The sequence below is a fragment of the Pezoporus occidentalis genome, unplaced genomic scaffold (genome assembly GCF_034315485.1).
Source record: "Pezoporus occidentalis ecotype Australia unplaced genomic scaffold, CSIRO_AGI_Poc_V1 ctg454, whole genome shotgun sequence".
NCBI classification, from domain to species: Eukaryota; Metazoa; Chordata; class Aves; order Psittaciformes; family Psittacidae; genus Pezoporus; species Pezoporus occidentalis.
The window spans coordinates 56,436-76,031 of NW_026915785.1; the positions used below are offsets into that span (position 1 = coordinate 56,436).

General features: G+C 54.7%; 2 protein-coding genes across 2 annotated transcripts; both read right to left on the minus strand.

Moving 5' to 3' along the window:
- Nucleotides 1–752: 752 nt before the first annotated feature.
- Nucleotides 753–10,207, minus strand: POLA2 (DNA polymerase alpha 2, accessory subunit). The gene is made up of 18 exons (XM_062635469.1): nucleotides 10,065–10,207; nucleotides 8,780–8,907; nucleotides 8,615–8,700; nucleotides 8,390–8,444; nucleotides 8,189–8,295; nucleotides 7,913–8,106; nucleotides 7,742–7,830; nucleotides 7,478–7,633; nucleotides 7,322–7,384; nucleotides 7,199–7,241; nucleotides 6,575–6,693; nucleotides 5,335–5,373; nucleotides 5,179–5,252; nucleotides 4,178–4,286; nucleotides 2,810–2,916; nucleotides 2,538–2,597; nucleotides 2,061–2,187; nucleotides 753–1,536 (listed from the first exon to the last, which is right to left on the minus strand). The coding sequence occupies exons 1-18, from the start codon at nucleotides 10,186–10,188 to the stop codon at nucleotides 1,390–1,392; spliced, it is 1,827 nt and encodes a 608-aa protein (XP_062491453.1). The 5' UTR covers nucleotides 10,189–10,207; the 3' UTR covers nucleotides 753–1,389.
- Nucleotides 10,208–11,402: 1,195 nt separating this feature from the next.
- CAPN1 (calpain 1) lies at nucleotides 11,403–19,549 on the minus strand. Its single transcript, XM_062635470.1, has 22 exons — nucleotides 19,415–19,549; nucleotides 17,663–17,930; nucleotides 17,460–17,529; nucleotides 16,954–17,072; nucleotides 16,334–16,467; nucleotides 16,096–16,264; nucleotides 15,911–15,994; nucleotides 15,752–15,837; nucleotides 15,598–15,672; nucleotides 15,332–15,492; nucleotides 15,071–15,249; nucleotides 14,662–14,673; nucleotides 14,332–14,543; nucleotides 14,211–14,250; nucleotides 14,074–14,139; nucleotides 13,931–13,988; nucleotides 13,759–13,823; nucleotides 13,572–13,640; nucleotides 13,389–13,467; nucleotides 13,178–13,294; nucleotides 12,292–12,350; nucleotides 11,403–11,859 (listed from the first exon to the last, which is right to left on the minus strand). Exons 2-22 carry the CDS (start codon nucleotides 17,927–17,929, stop codon nucleotides 11,833–11,835), a joined length of 2,148 nt encoding a protein of 715 aa, XP_062491454.1. The 5' UTR covers nucleotide 17,930; nucleotides 19,415–19,549; the 3' UTR covers nucleotides 11,403–11,832.
- Nucleotides 19,550–19,596: the final 47 nt, after the last annotated feature.

Consider the following 19,596-nt stretch of genomic DNA (forward strand, 5'->3'; position numbering starts at 1 on the left):
TACAGACAAGATCCCTAGGGAAACAGAGAGAAAGGTGGAAAAATCCCTGCTGGCTCCAGAGGGGGATTCCCTATGGAGCAGAGCAGCTCTCCACCCCCCCCCCCCCCTCCCCAAATGGCCAACTGGGAATGCTGGAGCTGACGCTCATTTAAATCCCAAATGAGCCTCGTCCTCAAGGAGCATTTAATTAAGAGGGAAACAAGATTCCGGCTGCATCGCTCCCGATGAGGTTGGATTGGAATTCCCGATGCTGCTCCTGTTGGAACCAAATCCGGTGGGTTTATGAGGGAAACTGAGGCAGGGATAGGAATTGGGGGGGGGGGGGGAAGCTGGAAAATAAGCTAAAAACTGGGAATAAACCAGCTTTTTAACCACGTTGGGAAAAATCAGTGTGGAATTTGGGGTGAAAAGCACCAAAATGGGAAAAAAAAATCAGAATTGTGAGCCTTGAGGGAATGGTGACAATCCTGTTGCCTCCGCACTGGGATGTGGGGAGAAAACAGGGATTTTCTGGCACATCCCAGAGTTCTGCAGGGAAACCATGTGGGAATCCCCCTCCCCAGATCCCATTTTCCCTCTTCCCCCCCCCCCCCCCCCTTAAATCCACCCTGATGGCGCTTCCAGAGGGAGCCTGGAATGAAGCCTGGAATGAGGGTGATCACGTGGAAAATGGGAGACACCTGATGAGGCTGTTTTCCAGCTTCCTGACGCCTGGAATCACCCCGCGGCGGAGACAGTTACAAAACCTCCTCTTTCATCCCATTGGATTTAGTTTTATTCTGGCCAAAAAAGCCTTTTCCCACCCTGGGATTGGAGTTTAAGGAATGTCGTGAGAACACTCAGGGGATTTGAATTCACTTTCAGCTTCCTCATCAGGGGTTGGAGGGGAAAAGGAAGGAAAACTGCTTCAAGCCCAACCCCGTGCCGGGATATTCCCGGTGTCATTCCCTGGCGCCGGTGGATTGTTTTCCAGCTGATTAAACTCCATATCCCATAATGAGGAAGCTCAACGCAAACAACATCACCCAAGGGGTGAATCCAGGATGGCCGAAGATTCCAGCCTCTTTTCCGTGCCAGCATTCCCCTTTTCCATGGGGAAAGCCAGCTGGAGTATCCCTCTTTGTCAGCCTAAGGAGTGGGACAACGTAACCAGCCCATGAACAGCCCCACAAGACACCAACAGCCGCTGTGCTGAGGGTTCATCGATCCCTCAGGGGTGAACAGGCGGAGCAGAGCCCCGGCTGTGTCCGGGTGTTGCGGGAAGAGGGTGGGCTCCACACAATGGGAGCAGTTGGGGTGTTGCTGAGCACAGTTCCAGGTGTGTTTGACCAGTCTCGGTGTAGCAGTCGGGTTGTAGGTGGTCGGATTAAGGAACTCCATCCTGGTCACTTAGATCTTCACAACCTGAGCGGCGACACAGGGGCTCTTGCGCTCGCCCCCGGTGTTGTCCCGCTGTAGGTACAGGCGGCCGTAGGTACCCCCAACTGTCCCCTTCGTCAGCCGCCCAGGGTTGATGCAGACACAGCCCAGCACTTCCTGTGGGAATACCAAAGCTGGGTGCTGAGGGCTGTAACTACAGCTGATCCAATGCCAACAACCATCCGGCTACAGCCAATCCGGGTGCTGATGGCCACAACCCACTGGCTACAGTCAAGCTGGATGCTGACAGCCACCCAGCTACAGCCCATCCGGGTGCCAACAGCCAGCTGGCTACAGCTGACTGGGTGCTGATGGCCACAGCCCACTGGCTACAGTCGACCTGGATGCCAAGGGCTGTGACTTACCAGCTACAGCCCATCCAACAGCAACCCAGTTAGAGCTGATTGGGTGCCGACAGCCAGGACCCCCCAGCTACAGCCCATCCAGATGCTGAGGGCTGTGACCTATTGGTTACAGCCAATCTGGATGCAACAGCCACCAGGTACAGCTGAGAACTGTCATCCATCAGCTACAGTCAGCACCGTGCCTGAGCCTGTGCTTTGTTCCGGCTGTAACCTGGGGTTTGCCCAAGCCTGCTGGGTTTTGGGGGTACTTGAGCGGGTGTTTGTGCCCCGCCTGACCTTAATGAAGTACCGCAGCTCCGAGGGGGTGACGAGGACGTCCGGGGTGACCGGTAACGACGCGTAGCGGTAGAAACTCTCGTAGTCAATGTTCAGCTCCTCGGAGGGGGGGTACAATGGGTAGTAACTACCAATGGAGGGGGGAGGAAGAGGTTACCACCATCAGGAACAACCACCTCCGCCTGTAGCAACAGGCCTGGGACACACCAGTGGGGGAATTTGGGGTGGAAGAGTTGTTTGTGATTCTTTTGGCTGTCCCTGAAGCAACCTGGGGCTGGCTGACATACACCATGCTGGAGGATTTAGGATGAAACCTTTGGAATCCGGTTGTTAATGGGGAACAAACCCCCAGAAAGGAATGTTTTAGGGTCAAAAAGAGACGTCCGAGGGGAAGATGGTGGGAATGACATAGGAGACCCCTCTTTTGGCCCCAAAAAAGCCCTTTTAGAGGTCTGAGTGGTTGTAGCAAGGCCTCACCTCCTCTGTGTCAGGATATGCTTCAGGATCCGCGTGAACCGGTCCGAGATTCCAGAGGAGCTGTAAAACCATTCGGGAAAGGGTGGGAAAGGCCAAAGAACAGACTGTGAGTAACGAGACACGAGGCCATTTACAACCAGGAGCTGCTGTGCCTGGCACCGGGCTTTGTCTCTGCGTCATCAAGTGGGAACAACCCCGGATCCTGCGGATCTGGGGCTGGATCCATCCACCAGCAGGAGATTCCCCAATCCCAGCTTCCAGCTGGCACCCACCTGCTGATCTCCTCAGCTCCCATGTGGAAGAGCAGGTCGGTGGAGGTGAGGCCCAGCACGATGCCATCCACCTCCAGGGTGCAGGGGTCCGATACGAAGTGCACGCGCTGTGGAGAGAGGGGTGGGCTGTGGCTGAACCCACCCAAACCAGCCCTAAACCAGTCCTAAACCACCCAAAACTGACCTAAACCTGTCCTAAACCACCCAAATCTACCCTAAACCACCCAAACCTGACCTAAACCAGTCCTAAACCACCCAAATCTACCCTAAACCAGCCCTAAACCACCCAAACCTGACCTAAACCAGCCCTAAACTGCCCGAACCTGACCTAAACCTGTCCTAAACCACCCAAACCAGTCCTAAACCACCCAAATCTACCCTCAGCCAGCCCTAAACCACCCAAACCTGACCTAAACCAGCCTTAAACTTCCCAAACCTGACCTAAACCAGTCCTAAACAACCCAAAGCTGCCCTGAACAGGTCTTAAACCACCCAAACCTGCCCTAAATCAGGCCTAAACCACCCAAACCTGACCTTAACCAGTCCTAAACCACCCCAAACCTGTTCTAGAGCACCACAATCATGCTGAGCTTTGCTTAAATGCCCTAAACCAGTACTAAACCACCCCAAACCCAGCCTAAATTGCCCCAAACCTGCCCTTTAAATGCTGTAATCACTGTTGAGTTTTCCTTCAACACCCCTGAAGTACTCTTAAACTGCCCCAAACCTGACCTAAAACATCACAATCACGTGGGAATTTCTTTAAACACCCCAAACCCCATCCTAAAATGCCCCAAATCTGCCCCCAAACCCACCACAATCGGTCTGAGCTTTCCTTAAACCAATCCCAAACCACTCCAAATGCATCCCAAAATACCCTAAACCTGCCCCCAGACGCTGCCATCACACTCAAGGCTTCCTTAAACATCCTTAAACCAGTCCTAAACCATCCCAAACTTATCCTAAAACCCCTTTAAACACCCAAAATACCCCCCCCCAAGCCCACCCAGCAGCATGGCTGGATTCGCAGCAGGAGCAATAAAAGCTGTCCCCTTGGCATAAAATGAGTTAAATCAAGGAATTTTAACCCAAAACGGGTTGGGGGGGGGCAGGTTTCCTAGAGTTCCATTCCCTGCTTGCCAGGTTTCTGCTTCTAAATCCCTTTTCCCTGAGGAAATGAGGATTTTGCTCCCAAAGGGAATATTGTGGGGGCAAGAAATCACTGCCGGGTGGGAAACAAGAGCGGGGAAACTCAAAGAAAAGAGGGATTTCAGGCCAAACTTCAGGATTGAAAGGATCTGATGGAAAACCACTGGTTTTTTTTGGGATAAGAAGCATGGGAATGGGGGAAGCTGAGGGGGTTGGTACCTGCTTGTCCTCCTTGGGCAGCTCTGGGTAGTGGAACGGGGGCTGTGGGTAGACGCAGTCGTGGTGGACGTCGCGTGCCGAGGGCACGAACACGAGCTGGGAGCCGGCGCTGTTGGAAAACCAGGGATGGGAGCAGGGAATTCCTCACCAAGCACAGGAACAGCCTCAAAAGCAGCCCCTTCAGGGGAATTCCAGCAGGGAAAAAGCCCCCAAATTGGTTGAAATCCCCCCCAAAATACGCACAAGTGGTGTGGCAAAGGTGTTGCATCCCCGCATCAAGAGGGTTTGGGGTGATATGAGGTGGTTTGAGCTATTTTGAGGGGTGAAATGAGGTGTTCTGGGGTGACAGGAGGTGTTTTGGGGGTGACAAGAGGTGGTTTTGGGGCATAATGAGGTGGGTTTGGGTGTTTTAGGGGTGACAGGAGGCATTTTGGAGCATGAAGAGGTGTTTTGGGGGTGACAAGAGGTGGTTTTGGGGTATAAAGAGGTGGTTTTGGGTGTTTTGGAGGTGACAGGAGGCATTTTGGAGCATGAAGAGGTGTTTTGGGGGTGACGAGGTGGTTTCGGGGAATAATGAGTAGGTTTGGGTGTTTTTAGGGGTGACAGGAGATCTTTTTGGGGCATAATGAGGTGTTTTGGGGATGACATGAGGTGGTTTTGGGGCATAAAGAGGTGGGTTTGGGTGTTTTGGGGGTGACAGGAGGCATTTTGGAGCATGAAGAGGTGTTTTAGGAGTGACAAGAGGTGGTTTTGGGGCATAATGAGGTGTTTTGGGGATGACATGAGGTATTCTGGAGCAGGATGGGACATTTGGGGGTGTTTTGGGGGGTGACATGAGGTGTTTTGGGATGTCCCCCACTCCTCAGCATGAGGCCGTGTTGTTGCCTCCTTGCTCCTCATCCATGCTGTCCCCTCACACGGCAGGGACAACACTTGTCACCAATCATTCCCAGTTCTTTTCCCCTTGGATTTGTCCCCAGATCCCATAGGAATGTCCCTACCTTCTCGTCCCTTCGATGATCATCTTCAGGCAGAGCTTGAAGATGTCAGAGAAGGACCCCAAGAGTTGGCAGTTCTGGGGAAAACAATGGGATTTGCCCAATTCCATTGTCTTTTGGGGTGCACCTGGGGGATCCCCCCCCAGAATCCTCCCTCACCTCCACTTGCTCGTGTTTGGCATCCAGGAATGGCCCAAACTGGAAAGAAACAGGGAAAAATGAGGAAAATCCCAACCAGTGGGGTCCCCAAGGTGGGGTTTGTTATTTCAACCTCCAGTTTTATCCTGTAATCCCAAAGGATTCAGGGAAAAGTGAGTCTGGGTGGGAAGATGGATGAAAGAAACATGGTTTTCCCAAGCAGGAACTCAAGCCTTGACTCATGGGGTGCCCAAACAGCCAAATTTGCTCTTAACAACAGGAGGATTGGTCATTTTAGGGTGAAAAAGGGGGTTTCTTGGTCATTTAGGGTGAAAAACCAGGGGTTTTGATCACTTTAAGGTGAAAAAAATAGGGATTTGGGGCACTTTGGGTGAGAAAGGGGATTACTTTGGTCACTTTAGGATGAAAACTGGGGTTTTTTTGGTCACTTCAGGGTGAAAACGGGGGGGGGGTGGGTCACTTCAGGTTGAAAAACAGGGGGTTCTGGTCACTTGGGATGAGAAATGGGTTTTTTGGTCACTTTAGGGTGGAACCTGGGGGATTTTGTTCACTATAGGGTGAAATCTGAGGGCTTTTGATCGTTTTATGGTGAAAACTGGGGGGGTTTGGTCACTTCAGGGTGAAAAAAAGACGGTTTTGGTCACTTTAGGGTGAAAATGGGGGTAGTTTGGTCATTTTAGGGTGAAAAGTTTGGGGGTTTTGGTCACTTCAGGGTGAAAAACGGGGGTTTTGGTCACTTTAGGGTGAAAACTCTGGGCTTTTTGGTCACTTTAGGCTGACAACCAGGTGGTTTGGTCACTTTAGGGTGAAAACTCTGGGGGGATTTGGTCACTTCAGGGTGAAAATGGGTGTAATTTGGTCACTTTAGAGTGAAAAGTCTGGGGGTTTTGGTCACTTCAGCGTGACAACCAGGTGGTTTGGCCACTTTAGGGTGAAAACTGGGGGGGGTGGGGGGTGGTCACTTTAGGGTGAAAACTGAGGGGGTTTGGTCACTTCAGGGTGAAAAACAGGGGTTTTGGTCACTTTAGGGTGACAACCAGGTGGTTTGGTCACTTTAGGGTGAAGACTGGGGGGGTTTGGCCACTTTAGGGTGAAAACTTGGGGGGGGGGTTGGTCACTTTAGGGTGAAAACAGGTGTTTTGGGGTCACACCAAAGGCACCTCTTCCCCCCACGGCTGCTTGTGGGGGCTTTGCTGCTCAGGTACCACGTTACTGACACCAGGAGCTGGTGGGGCCTCACCAGGATGCAGACATCGGGGCGGTCGCGGGTGATGACGGTGACGAGGTCGCTGAGTGGGTCGTAGCCGATGCTGTCGGATGGGGTGTAGGGACCACAGGCCACCAGCACCATGCGCTGCTCTGGGGGGAGGGAAACAGGGGGGTGTGAGGCATCAAAGGGAGTTTAGGGGTGAGAAAAAGGGATTGTGGGGCAAAAAGGGGGGTTGTGGGGCAAAAAAAGGGGGGTTGAGAGATAAAAGAGGGTGTTTTGGGGATGAAAAGGGGTGGTTTGGGGCCTGGGGGCTAAGAAAAGTGAGGAATAAAATAGAAAGAATGGGCAAAAAGAAGGTGTTTGAGGGTCTTGGGGGGGTAAAAAAACAGGGAGTGGGGGGCAAAATAGAGGTTTGGAGGACAGAAAAGGGGGGTTGAAGGAGAGAAAGGGGCTCGAAGGGGACCAAATGGGGGGGGTGGGGACAAAAAACAGGGTCTGGAGGGACAAAAACGAGGTTTAAGGGACGCAAAAAGGGGGTTGAAGGACAGAAATGGGGCTTGAGGGGACAAAATGGGCTAATATGGGGTGAAAAAGTGGGGTTTTGGGGGAAAAAGAGCATTTTGGAGGGCTAAAAAGGGGGGGGTTTGGGTTCACCTGAGGCCGGCTCTGGTGGCGTGTGGAAGGGAAGAGGCACCCCCTGTGGAGAAACCATCAATTGTCTCAAAATCCCCTTTTTTCACCCCAAAACCAGGTCCATTGTGGGGATGCTGCCGTTACCTCATAGAGTTTGGAGACCACCATCATCCTCCCGGTGCTGTTGGTCCCCTCCAGTGCCACCACCTATGGGCAGGGGAGTAAGCAGGGGTGAGGAGGAGTGGGGTGAGGAAGGCTTGGGAGGAGAGGGGGGTTGTCCTGGCCCTTCCAAAACCCCACCTGGCCTGGGAAGAGGGAATATTCCCTCAGTTCTGATAGATCCAGGGGAATTTGGCCACCAGAGGAGTGCTCCCGGTCGCCCTCCAGCACCACGGATTTGGCGTTGAGCTTCCCGTTGGAGTCACACCCAATCTGGCCCAGCACCGTCACCGGTTCCTGTGGTACAACAGCACCCCCAAAACCAGTTGGTTTCACCCCAAAACATGCCCTTGGATGGTGGTGACGGATCCAAGGATGCCCTTGGAATGGTGGGGATGGGATCACCTGGGCTGGAAGCAACACCGAGGTGAAGTCCTCGAGGTGATGGTGGTTCTTCAGCGCATCGCCAAGCTCCTCGATCCTCCACAACAACACTATGGGGTGAGAACAACCGTCGGCTACACCCCAACACTTCAACGGTGACATCCCACCCCAATTCCAGGCTCACGGCGTCACCTTCCCGGACATCAAGTGCTTTTTGGAACATGAATTTGTAGGCTTTGGTGAGGTTTTCCTCCGGAGAACCAAAGAGCGCCAGGGTACAACCGCGGCCACTGTGCGCGCTCCAGGTGGGACCTTGGATGGAGCCGAAGGAGGCCACCACCTCGCCGCGGTTGCTGCGCGCGCTGTACTTCTGCGAGGGGGTGACGCTGTGGGGGACAACAGGCGGAGTGAGGGTGACAACCCCAATCCGGTCCTGAGCCCCGGTCCTTGGTGAAGCAGGGTTACTACCTTGGGGAGAAGCTGCTGGGGGAGAAGAGCGCGTAGGGGCTGCGGGAAGAGAGGCTCCGCTTGGGCCGCGGCGTCTCCGGGGTGGAATTGGGGCGTTTTTGGGAATTCTGAGGGGGGGAAAAGAACCATGAAAAGTTATTTTAGGGGCAGGGTTTGGAGGCAGAAAACAGTAGGTTTGGGGGTGAAGGTGTCGGTGTGCACCTTGGACGGCGTGGTGTAGGCATCCAGCAGCTCGTCCTCCTCTTCCTCATCAAGGCTACCGGGTGGTTAAGGAGCACCCAAAGCTCTTGTTTAGGGGGGACATCCAACAAGAACACCCCCCCCCCCCCAAAGACAATTCCTCTCCTTAGCCAGCACTAACAAGAGCAGGGAGCACCTTAAAGCCCTGTTTCTTTACAGGAATCACCCCCAAATCCATTGGGATACAGCTCCTGGAGAGAGTGGATGTCACGGAGACCACTGTAGCGGTTGTCCCTCTTCTGGGAGGCTCTGCTGCTGCGCTTCATGAGGACCTGAAGGAGGAGAAGGATGAGCAACATCACCGTCCCCCCCCTCTCCTGGGGGTCATGGGGGTATTGGGGACCCCCCCACCTCATGCTCAAAGGAGTGGAGGCTGTCGCTGGAGAGCTCAGTGTCAAGGTCCTTGCTGGTGACGAAGGCCAAGAGCTCGTTGGCCAACGCCACCGGGCCTAGGCCGTGGGTCAGGCACAGCTCCACCACTGCAGGGATGGGATAACGGTGTTCTGGGTGTAGCCAGAACCCCTGAACCATCCAAACCCCTCCAACACCTCCCCTGACACCCCTAAAGCCCCTTTAAACAACTCTAAACCCTTTCCAATACCTCCCAAGACACCCTCAAATCACCCAACTCCCCCATTCACCAACACCGTTAAAGTACCTGAGCACCCTCCAGCACCCCTGAACCTCACTTATGCCCTCAAATACCACCCCTGAGACACCCAAACCACCTTCAACACCTCCCCTGACACCCCTAAAGCCCCTCAAATACCTCAATGGCACCTCTAAACCTCCATTACCCCCCCAAATACCTCAATAGCACCTTTAAACCTCCAATACCCCCCAAATACCTCAATAGCACTTTTAAACCTCCAATACCCCCCAAATACCTCCACGACACCTTTAAACCTCCATTACCCCCCAAATACCTCCATGACACCTTTAAACCTCCATTACCCCCCAAATACCTCAATAGCACCTTTAAACCTCCATTACCCCCCCCAAATACCTCAATAGCACCTTTAAACCTCCATTACCCCCCCAAATACCTCAATAGCACCTTTAAACCCCCATTACCCCCCCCAAATACCTCAATAGCACCTTTAAACCTCCAATACCCCCCCAAATACCTCAATAGCACCTTTAAACCTCCATTACCCCCCCAAATACCTCAATAGCACCTTTAAACCTCCATTACACCCCCAAATACCTCAATAGCACCTTTAAACCTCCAATACCCCCCCAAATACCTCAATAGCACGTTTAAACCTCCATTACCCCCCCAAATACCTCAATAGCACCTTTAAACCTCCATTACCCCCCCCAAATACCTCAATAGCACCTTTAAACCTCCATTACCCCCCCAAATACCTCAATAGCACCTTTAAACCTCCATTACCCCCCCCCAAATACCTCAATAGCACCTTTAAACCTTCATTACCCCCCCCAAATACCTCAATAGCACCTTTAAACCTCCATTACCCCCCCAAATACCTCAATAGCACCTTTAAACCTCCATTATCCCCCCAAATACCTCCTCTGTCACCCCACTGCCACCCAAACACGTCCCTTGACACCCCCGGAAGGTACCTGAGCCCCCTCCAACCGCTCCCCTGCCCCCCCCCCCCGGTGTCCTCACGCCTGGCGGGGACGTCCTCGTCCCGGCAGCACAGCTCGAACAACCGCAGCTCCCTCAGCACCGCCTCGGCCGACACCGGCTCCGGTCCCGGCTCCGGTTCCTCCGCTCGCTCCGGCTCCGCCATGCCCGCACCGAAAAGCCCGCGCGGGCGCGACACTGCCGCGCTTGACGGCAGAAGGAGGAAAGGGGCGGGGGGGAAAGCCTTGCCTTATAAGGAAAGAGGCGGTGCCGCGCCGCGAGGGAGAGGCGGGGTTATGCAGATTAAGGGGAGAACTGACCAATCGGAGAGGGAAGGCAGGGAGGGGGCGTGGCTGGGGCAACCCCGGCTGCCCCGCTTCCGCGGGAAAGGAGGAAAAAGGCGGGAATTTCCCCATCCTCCCCGGGATTCCCTTAGCAGATCCCACAGGATCCAACCCTGATAGGATCCAACCTTATCCCTGACACGATCCAGCCACACCCCTGACAGGACCCATCCCTATCCCAACAGGATCCATCCTTGACAGGACCCATCCCTATCCCGACAGGATCCATCCCCTTCCTTTACAGGATCCATCCCCGCCAGGACCCATCCCTATCCCGACAGGATCCATCCCCGACAGGATCCATCCCCTTCCTTTACAGGATCCACCCCTGACAGGACCCATCCCTATCCCGACAGGATCCATCCCTGACAGGACCCATCCCTATCCTGACAGGATCCATCCTCATCCATGCCAGGATCCACCCCTGACAGGATCCATCCCCACCCATGCCAGGATCCATCCCTGACAGGACCCATCCCTATCCCAACAGAATCCATCCCCTTCCTTTACAGGATCCATCCCTGACAGAACCCATCCCTATCCCCACAGAATCCATCCCTGACAGGACCCATCCCTATCCTGACAGGATCCATCCCTGACAGGACCCATCCCTATCCCAACAGGATCCATCCCCATCCATGTCAGGATCCATCCCTGACAGAACCCATCCCTATCCCGGCAGAATCCATCCCTTTCCTTTACAGGATCCATCCCCATCCATGTCAGGATCCATCCCTGACAGAACCCATCCCTATCCCAACAGAATCCATTCCCCTCCTTACAGGATCCATCCGTGACAGAACCCAACCCTATCCTGACAGAATCCATCCCCTTCCTTTACAGGATTCACCCCTATCCCTGACAGGATCCCAAATATCCCTACAAAATCCCAACATAATCCCATAACAGACATTCTGGCACCTGGGTGGAAACGTGCCATTGGCTTCTCCTCAACTCCCAGTGGGTCGGAGCGGGAATGGTGGGATTCGCCCTGCGGTACAGCTGGATAAGGGGGAAGGAGCAGCAGGAAAACCACTTTAATGAACATCCCTTGGAATTTTATCCCTTGTTTTTAATTTATATCGTAAAAAAACACTATTTTGGCACCCGGGAAGCAGAAGATCCCTGTCGGAGGCGGAAGCAGGAAGCAATGGCGGTCGTGCTGGGGGGTCCCAACACCCGGTGACCCCTACTCCGGCTCCTTCCGTTATCTGAAGGAGCACCAAAACCTTGGGAATTCCCCCCAAAACCTCCATGCAGAGGCAGGGGAAGGAGCGTTTCCTTGGCAAAGCGTGACCGGGTGTCCCGGTATCCCGGTTTGGGGGTGATTGTGGTGCCTCACGCACCCCACACCCCCCAAAAAAACCACCCTTCTTGTGCTGGGAAACAAGGAAAAAGCCACCAAAGAGGGAAAATCCAGTGCGGTGACGCCGGTGGTTCCCGCTGGGAAGGCACTTGGGGTCTGCTCAGGCGAACATGGTGAGCTGGAGCCACTGCGAGGAAGAGGAGGGTTGAGGAGGGGGCTGGAGGGTGTTGGGGGGTGTTGAAGGGTGTTGTTGGGGGGTGTTGAAGGGTGTTGTTGGGGGTGTTAATGGGAGGTGTTGGTGGGGTGCTATTGGGGGCGTTGAAGGGTGTTTGTAGGGTGTTATTGGGGTGGTGTTGGGGGTGTTGAAAGGTGTTTGTAGGGTGGTATAGGGGTGTTGTGGGGTGTTGTTGGGGGTGTAGTGGGGTGCTGTTGAGTGGTGGTGTTGGGGGTGTTGTGGTGCTGTGGGGAGCTGTTTGGGGTGTTGAAGGGTGTTTGTAGGGTGGTGTTGGGGGTGTTGTTTGGGGGTGTAGTGGGGAGCTATTGGGGGGTTGTTGTGGGGTGTTGTAGGGTGTTGTTGTGGGGTGGTGCTGTGCTGTGGGGTACCAGCACCCGCCGGTACCTGCAGCAAGTCGAAGGTGACAACACCGTCCTGGTCCACGTCCATCGCTTGGAAGAACCCTGCAGGAGGGAACAGGAGGTGACTCGGTGGGAAAGGTGTGGAATGGGTTGGGATTTAATGGGAAAAGTTGGGTAAAAACAGGATTTAAGGGGAAAAGTTGGGGATAAAACAAGATTTAAGGGGAAAAGTTGGGAAAACAGAGCAGGATTTAAAGGGAAAAGTTAGAAATCAAGGCAGGATTCAAGGGAAAAAAAAAAAGGAAAATGAGGAAGGATTTAAGGGGAGAAGCTGGGAAGAAATAGGTTTTAAGGGAAAATATGGGAAAACCCAGCAGGATTTAAGGGGGAAACAGAAAAATGGGAAGGATCTAAGGGGAAAAGTTGGGAAAAAAACAGGATTTAAGGAGATGTCAGGAAAAAAACCACCAGAATTTAAGGGGAAATTTTGAAAAAAGCACTTTTCCTGTGGGGTTTTCTCACACTTTTCCTGTTCAATTCCATGGAAAAGTTAAGTTCTGGGAGAAGCTGGGAAAACTGCAAGGGAGCTGAAGGGGAAAACTGGAAACCTCAGACAGTTGAACAGGAAAAAGTGCAAGTAACAGGGGGTTTCAGGAGGGAAAGTTGGAAAATCCACTTTTTTTCCCATTACAAAGTCCAAACCCCATCTGAGTTTAACTGGAAAAGCTGGAAAATGGGATTTAAGAGGAAATTTTTTTTTTTGGGGGGGGGTGTCTGACTTTTGAACTTAAATCTTGCTTTTTTTGCACTTTTCCCCACTTTCCCCTCAACTCCCATGGGGTTTTCCCCTGGAATCGAATGAGAAAAGGGAATAAATCCTGTCAATCCCGTTTTTCCCGGTTCCCGGGGGGGGTGGGAATGGCGCTCACGGAACATGGTCTCCAGGCGCACGAGGCAGCAGACGAAGTTGTCGAAGTCGATGGCGAGGTCGGGCTCCGCGTAGCGGGTGATGATCAACTCGTGGAGCTTCTTGCTCAATTTATACCCTTTTGGGGCATCAAATCATGCATAAAGCGAACGTAAAACCACCGGAGGGAAGGTGGGAAAGGTGGGAATTCCGTCAGGAATCCCGGGACGTACCCGCCGCTTCCAGCGCCATCCGCATCTCGTAGCTGCTCATGCTCCCGGATTTATCCAGGTCGAACTTGCGGAAGATGGTCTGTGCCCCCCCAAACACACAGCAAAGGGTCACCAGGAGGGGGGACACCCCCAAATCCCAGCCTCATCCCCCTCAGAATTCCCCACTCCCCACCCCGGACCCACCAGGTAGTTGCGGATCCGGTTCCACAACACGTTGAACTCCACCAATCCCAGCTTCCCGCTGCCGTCTTTCTGCAGGGTGGAGGTGTTAAGGAAAATGGGGGATCCATGGGGAATGGGGGATCCATGAGGAATGGGGTGAGGGTGCTGCAGCCCCAAAATCAACCCCATGGCCGGGGGTGGTGGATACATCCATGAGGTTGACCATGCTGCGGCAGGACTCGGTGCTGAAGCCTTTGGTTCGGAGATCCTTATCTGGAAATCAGCCGGTGGTTACTTGAGGGAATGAGTTTGACCCCAACCGAAGAGGGTTTTCCACTCGTCTTCCCGGTGAATCCCAAAATCCCGCCCCGGCGCCTCACGTTTGCCAATGATGCGGTTGAGGATGGTCTGAAGCTCGGTGACGCTGATCTCCATGTCCTACGGGGAGGAAGGAGATGGGGTGTTCTCCATTGAACCGCATCCCAACAACAACCGGTGTCACCATCACCGTCACCGTGCTTACCGGTCCAGCCAACTGCTTGAAGAGCGCCTTGAAGTTGTCATCGATTTGGCTTTCGGAGAGCACTTTCTGAGGGAGAAAAGGGCTGGTTTGGTAAAGAGGCAGCACCACGGCACCGTGCAGTGGCCGGCTCCGCTCACCTCATCCGGGAGCGTCGCTTGGATCTTGTCATCCATTTCCCTGCGGAGATAACGAAGAGGAGTTTGGCCTCCGGAGCCGGCCGGGGGCTTCGCTGGCGCTCGGGAGGCGTCTCCCACTCACTCGGTGCCGGCTTTCTTCTCAGAGAAGACGCGGAGGACGAAGTCTCCTTCCTTGTTGGGCTCGAAGGTGGAGGGTACCACGATGTACTCGCCCGGTGGGAGCCGGAACCGCGTGCTCACCTCCCGCAGGTTGATGAACTGCTCTGAGCGGGCACGCGAGGCGTTGGCCAGGAAGAAATCCCGCTTGAGATGCACGCCCGACTTCCCCACATACTGCCGGGAGGGAATGGAATGGGGTTCCCAATGCAACACCTGAAATAACACCCGCCCAGCCCCCAAAAACACCTGCCGGTGCTGCCTGGTTCGGTGTTGGTAGCACTGATGTACCCACCTCGGGAGGAACCTGTAGGGAGAGGAGAGCAGAGGTTGAGGGCATGCGGTTGATGCCAGCTGTTGACACCAACTGACATTGGTGGACACCAGTTGACATCATTAGACACCAACTGACATTGGTTGACGCCAGCTGACATCAACTGACATTGGTTGACACCAGTTGACACTAACTGACATTGGTGGACACCAGTTGACATTATCCAATTGACATTGGCTGACATCAGTAGACACCAACTGACACTGGTTGACACCAGTTGACATCAACAGACACCAACTGACGTTGGTTGATGTTTGTTGACACCAGGTGAAGCCAATTGATGTTATCTAACTCTGACTGATGCCACCTGACATCATTTGATGCCGGTTGATGCCAATAGACGCCAGTTGGCTTTGGTTGACACCAGTACCTCATAGACAGCGAACCCAATGGTCTCCATGTCCTTGCCGTAGCGGCGCTCACGGCGCCGGTTCTTCTGCATCAGCGCCAGGAGGAAGCTGCAGCCAGGCTCGCGCCCACCATCCTCATCCCCAGTGTCGTCCACCTCTTCCAGCTGGATCTTGAACTGTGGGTTTATCCAGAAAGTGGCTGGAAGAAGAGCCAAAAGAGGTTAAATCGATGCCAAAACCGGTGGGTTTTGGGGGTGAAACTCCTCGCCAACAGTGCCTACCAGGGTAGTTCCTACAGCCGCCAGCCGTGCTGCCGCGGCGCCATGTCCCGTCATAGAGGCGCGTGTTCCACTTGCGGAATTTGCGGGATTGGAGAGCATCTGGGGTGAGGTTACAGATCTCCAGGCGGGTGAATTCCCGCAGGAAATCCCGGAAGGACATCCTAGAGGAAGGACCAGAGGGTGGGAGCGCAAGGTTTTCCCTCTTTTCCTGGCATGAAACGGTCAGGAAAAGGTGGCAGGGTTTTCCTTCCTCCTTCATTGCTTACCAGAATTCCCCGTCCTCCATCCTGACCATCAGCTGCTGCCGCAGCGCCGGCTCCACCGCGTTCCACTCGGATGAGCTGCCGGTGGCAAACAGAACTCATCCCCCAGGGCCAACTCATGGTGTTACCACTAACAAAGCCCTGGCCAGGTCCTCACCTATCGCTCCACGGTCCTGTCCACTCCACTTCTCCCCAGGGATTGCGCATACGGATCAGCCCCAGGGATTGCCCGCGGTAGTTGATCTGTTAATGGCACTGTCAACCCCCTTGACCCTAAAATTGCCACTTTTCACCCCAAAACAGTGCTGCCTCTCACCTGCTTGGCTCCCGTCACCGAGTACGCGTGTCCCTTCACCAGCTTCTTGAACGTCACCGCCTCCATGTCGAAGGCGCTTGTTATCTGCAGGGCAACATGGTGGTGGCGTTACTGCCTTGCTGTGCCGGTGGTGGAGGAAGGAGCCCCAAAAGGTGCTGTTTTGGCCCCAGAACAAGGCCCCTCACGTCGATAGAGCAGCCAAGCAGGGAGCCACGTTCCAGCGCCTTGAGGATGATCCGGTAGAGGTCCGCGGGGGGCTTGCGGAGGTCGTACCACTCCGTCACGCCGCCAGTGAAGTCCTCAAAGCCCTCCGAGGTGCTGCCACCTGCGAGCGCCTCGTAGCAGCCGTTCACCCTGCAGGATTGCACCGTTCCAGGGGGTATTCAACCCAAAATGAGGAGGAGGAGGAGGAAGGGGACACACTTGGCGTAGGCTTTCTCCAGCAGCGCGCTCCAGAACTCGCTGCCCTCAGCAGAGTGCACGAAGAGCAGCTTCCCGTCCTTGGTGGGCAGGTAGTCATCCACCACCACGTCCAGCCACTCGCCAAACTGCCAGATCTGCAGAGAGGAGGAAGAGGGAACCCCTTTGGGGTTTGAAGCTCAGGATGGGGGGTCTGGGGGGAGAAAAGAGCCCTTTTGGGGGTCCCGTAGCGTGTGGCCCTGGGAGGATGGTGCAGCAAGGAGATGGTTGAGGTGGCAAAGGTGGGGGGTGAACTTGGCGGTGGCACCAAAGCGGTGGAGGGAGACAAAATTGCAGAGGGTAAGCCCAAAAAGGTTGATTTGATCCCCAAAATAGTGCTGAGGAGCCTCAAATGTGGATTTGAGCCCCAAAATGGTGGATTTGAGCCCCCAGATGGCAGAGGGGACCCCAACATTGTTGATTTGATCCCCAAAATAGTGGTAAGGAGCCCTAAATGTGCACACGACCCCCAAACTGGTGGATGTGATCCTGAAAATGGTAGAGGGGACCCCAAATTGGTGGATTTGAGTCCCAAACGGGTGGATTGGAGCCCAGATGATGGCACTGGGGGTTGAGCCACTCACCTGGAAGTGGAAGATCCCAGCGTATCCATGCTGGAAGCTCTGCCCATGCGGAACCACGCGGTGCAGGAGAGTCTCATTGAGTGTGAGGGATGCGATGGCTGCCAGCAGCCAACAGTCCCCTGGGGGCCGTGGCCACCAGTTACCAGTCATGGTGTGGCCACGGCCCCCAGGGTGACCAAACCCCCCCCCCCCCCAGCGTCTGAAAGGGGCTATAAGGATGCTGGAGAAGGATTCTTCATCCTTATATCTTCATCTTAGGTTGGATATAAGGAAGTTCTTCCCTCTAGGGATGGTAGGACATTGGAAGGTGGTGCCCAAAAACGTGGTAAATGCTCCATCCCTTGCAGTGTTCAAGGTTGGACAGGCCTTGGGTGATATGGTCTGGTGTGAGGTGTCCCTGCCCATGGCAGGGGGTTGGAACTGGATGATCTTAAGGTCCCTTCCAACCCAAACCATTCCACGATCCCATGAAAACTGGGACAAGGCATCACGGCGGCGTTCCCTACCCAGCGCTCCCTGGCAGATGTCGGTGCGTGTGGCTCCATCCACGATGAACTGCGGGCGTGAACACAGCTCCTATGGGAAAAACCACTGGGTCCATCACCAGAACTCACCCAACCCCCCCCAAATTTGGAGGTTGAAGGGGTTTTCCAAGCACAGATCGGGAATTACATCCCAATCGGTGAAGTTGAGGAGCACCGCTACTCACTGTCGGCCTCTTCCATTGGACACCGTAGGTTTTGGAGGTGCCGGGGCCGAGCTCTCGGAAGCCGAGGGAGCCGGGTGCCGGTGGGAAGGTTGGGTCACGGAAGAGGCTTCCGGAATTCCGGCATTCCTCAAGCAAACGCCCGTAGTCCTGCCCCAGGTAGCGCACGGCGTTCTCGTGCTGGCCCAATCCCAGCGCCTTGGCCCGCTGCCGCTGGACCTGCGCCGAGACACCGGTGCAGTACACCGGCACGATGGGCGGCTCCGCCATCCTGGGATGCGGGAATACAGCGGGAAATGGGGAAAACAGGGAAAACTGAGGGCTACAACCACCTCTGCTGAGGGGATCTGAGGGGGAATTGGGAGTTTGGGGGAGAAATGGGAGATTTTGAAAATTTTGGGGGGGGGGATTTGGTGTTTATTTGGGGATGCTTGGGGTGGAATTGTGGCTTTCTGGAGGGATTTGGGGGATATTTGGGGATTTTAGTGGGAATTTGGCGATATTTGGAGGTGATCCGGGGATTCTCAAGGGATTCAGGGGGAGCTTGGGGATATTTTGGGAGGATTTGGCCGTTTTGTTTTAGGGGATCGGGGGGGGGGGGATTTGAGGACTTTTGGGGGGATTTGGGGAATTTCGGAGGTAATTTGGGTTTTGGGGGGAGTTAGAGGATTTTTTTAGGGGGTCTGTAGATTTTTGGGGGAATTGGGGAATTTGGTAGAGGGTTGGGGGCTGTTTTGGGGGGGATTTTCTAATTTTGGGGGGTATTTGTGAATTTTTGGGAGTCTTGGTGGATTTAGGGGGAAATTTGGGGGTTGGGGGTATTTAAGGGGATCTGGAGTGGATTTAGGGATCTTTGGAGGGGGATTTGGGAATCTGGAGTCTACTTTAGGATTCCCCAGGAGCAGCTTGGACAAAAAAGGGGGATTTTACCCCAAACTCCCCTTTTGGGTGTTACTAAACCCAACTCTGGCGATCTTGGGGAGGCCTGATTTTGGGGGGAAACCCCTCTAAAACGGGCTGTAACTCCCCCAAACATGGGGCCCCACCTGAGCCCCATTGGGGTGATTTGGGTGAAACCAACACTGCCATTTTAGGACAAAACCCCGGAATTCCGGGGGCGGGGAATCCCTCCCCCCCCCTCCCCCGCAGCAGCTGCTCACTCAGTGAGCCCCAAATCCTCGTGTTTCACCTCAAAACGGCCCCGCGGGGGATGAAGCAAGCCCCAGTGATGGGGATTCCAGCAGTGGGGAAGCCTCAGATGGTGCCGGATCGAGGGGGAAACGGCTCCAGGAACCGGTCCTGCCGGTCGAGGCGTGTGCCGGGGCCGCTCCCCGCGGCTCAGCCCGGGGCGCTGTTCTCGCTGCGCCCCTGAAGGCCTCAACGACACCCGGGGGAGCTTCATTAAGCACAACGGAGTTAATGAGGTGCTCATTAGAGCGGCTCAGGGAGTGCCAGGGAGGTGACAGCGGTGCTGCCAGTGTGGGTCCCACCAACATGGACTGGGGGGGGGGGTCCTGTCACTCCAAAACCCACCCCAGCATTGGGGGGGGGGGGGGAGTCTGGGCTCCCAAAACTGAGGATTATGCCCCCAAAAAGCACTGATTATGCTCAAAATGAGGGGTGAGGAGTGGGGGAAGTCCCTAATTCACCCCTATCCCCACCCCAGAACAGAATTGGGGGGGTACAACAGAGGCCTAACTCATGGGGTGCTCATGGGACACTCCCCCCTAGAGTGGGACCCCTCCCAAAACATACGTTTTTTGGCACAGCAGGACCAAAATCGGCTCTTTTCAGCCCGTTTCCAGGGTGCCGGTGCCCTGGCAGGTGCCGCGGGGCAGAGCCTGGGCCCGGTGACGGCGGCACTTTGGCAGCCGCGTCTCCTCCAGCGGCACTGGGGAGAAAATGAAGATAAAACAACCCCAAAATGCCTCAATTCT

Bases quoted from the DNA above. Each gene is read 5' to 3' on its own strand.
- POLA2 (XM_062635469.1), bottom strand. From the start codon at position 10,188: ATGGCGGAGCCGGAGCGAGCGGAGGAACCGGAGCCGGGACCGGAGCCG. The intron at 8,296-8,389 runs GTGCACACCGAC...TCCCCCCCTCAG, and splicing joins CCTACACCACGCCGTCCAAG to AATTCCCAAAAACGCCCCAA. The intron at 8,107-8,188 runs GTAGTAACCCTG...TGTCCCCCACAG, and splicing joins CCCAGCAGCTTCTCCCCAAG to CGTCACCCCCTCGCAGAAGT.
- CAPN1 (XM_062635470.1), bottom strand. From the start codon at position 17,929: ATGGCGGAGCCGCCCATCGTGCCGGTGTACTGCACCGGTGTCTCGGCG. The intron at 13,989-14,073 runs GTAAGCACGGTG...TCCTCCCCGTAG, and splicing joins TCAAGCAGTTGGCTGGACCG to GACATGGAGATCAGCGTCAC. The intron at 13,468-13,571 runs GTGGGTCCGGGG...GGGGGGGCACAG, and splicing joins ACCGGATCCGCAACTACCTG to ACCATCTTCCGCAAGTTCGA.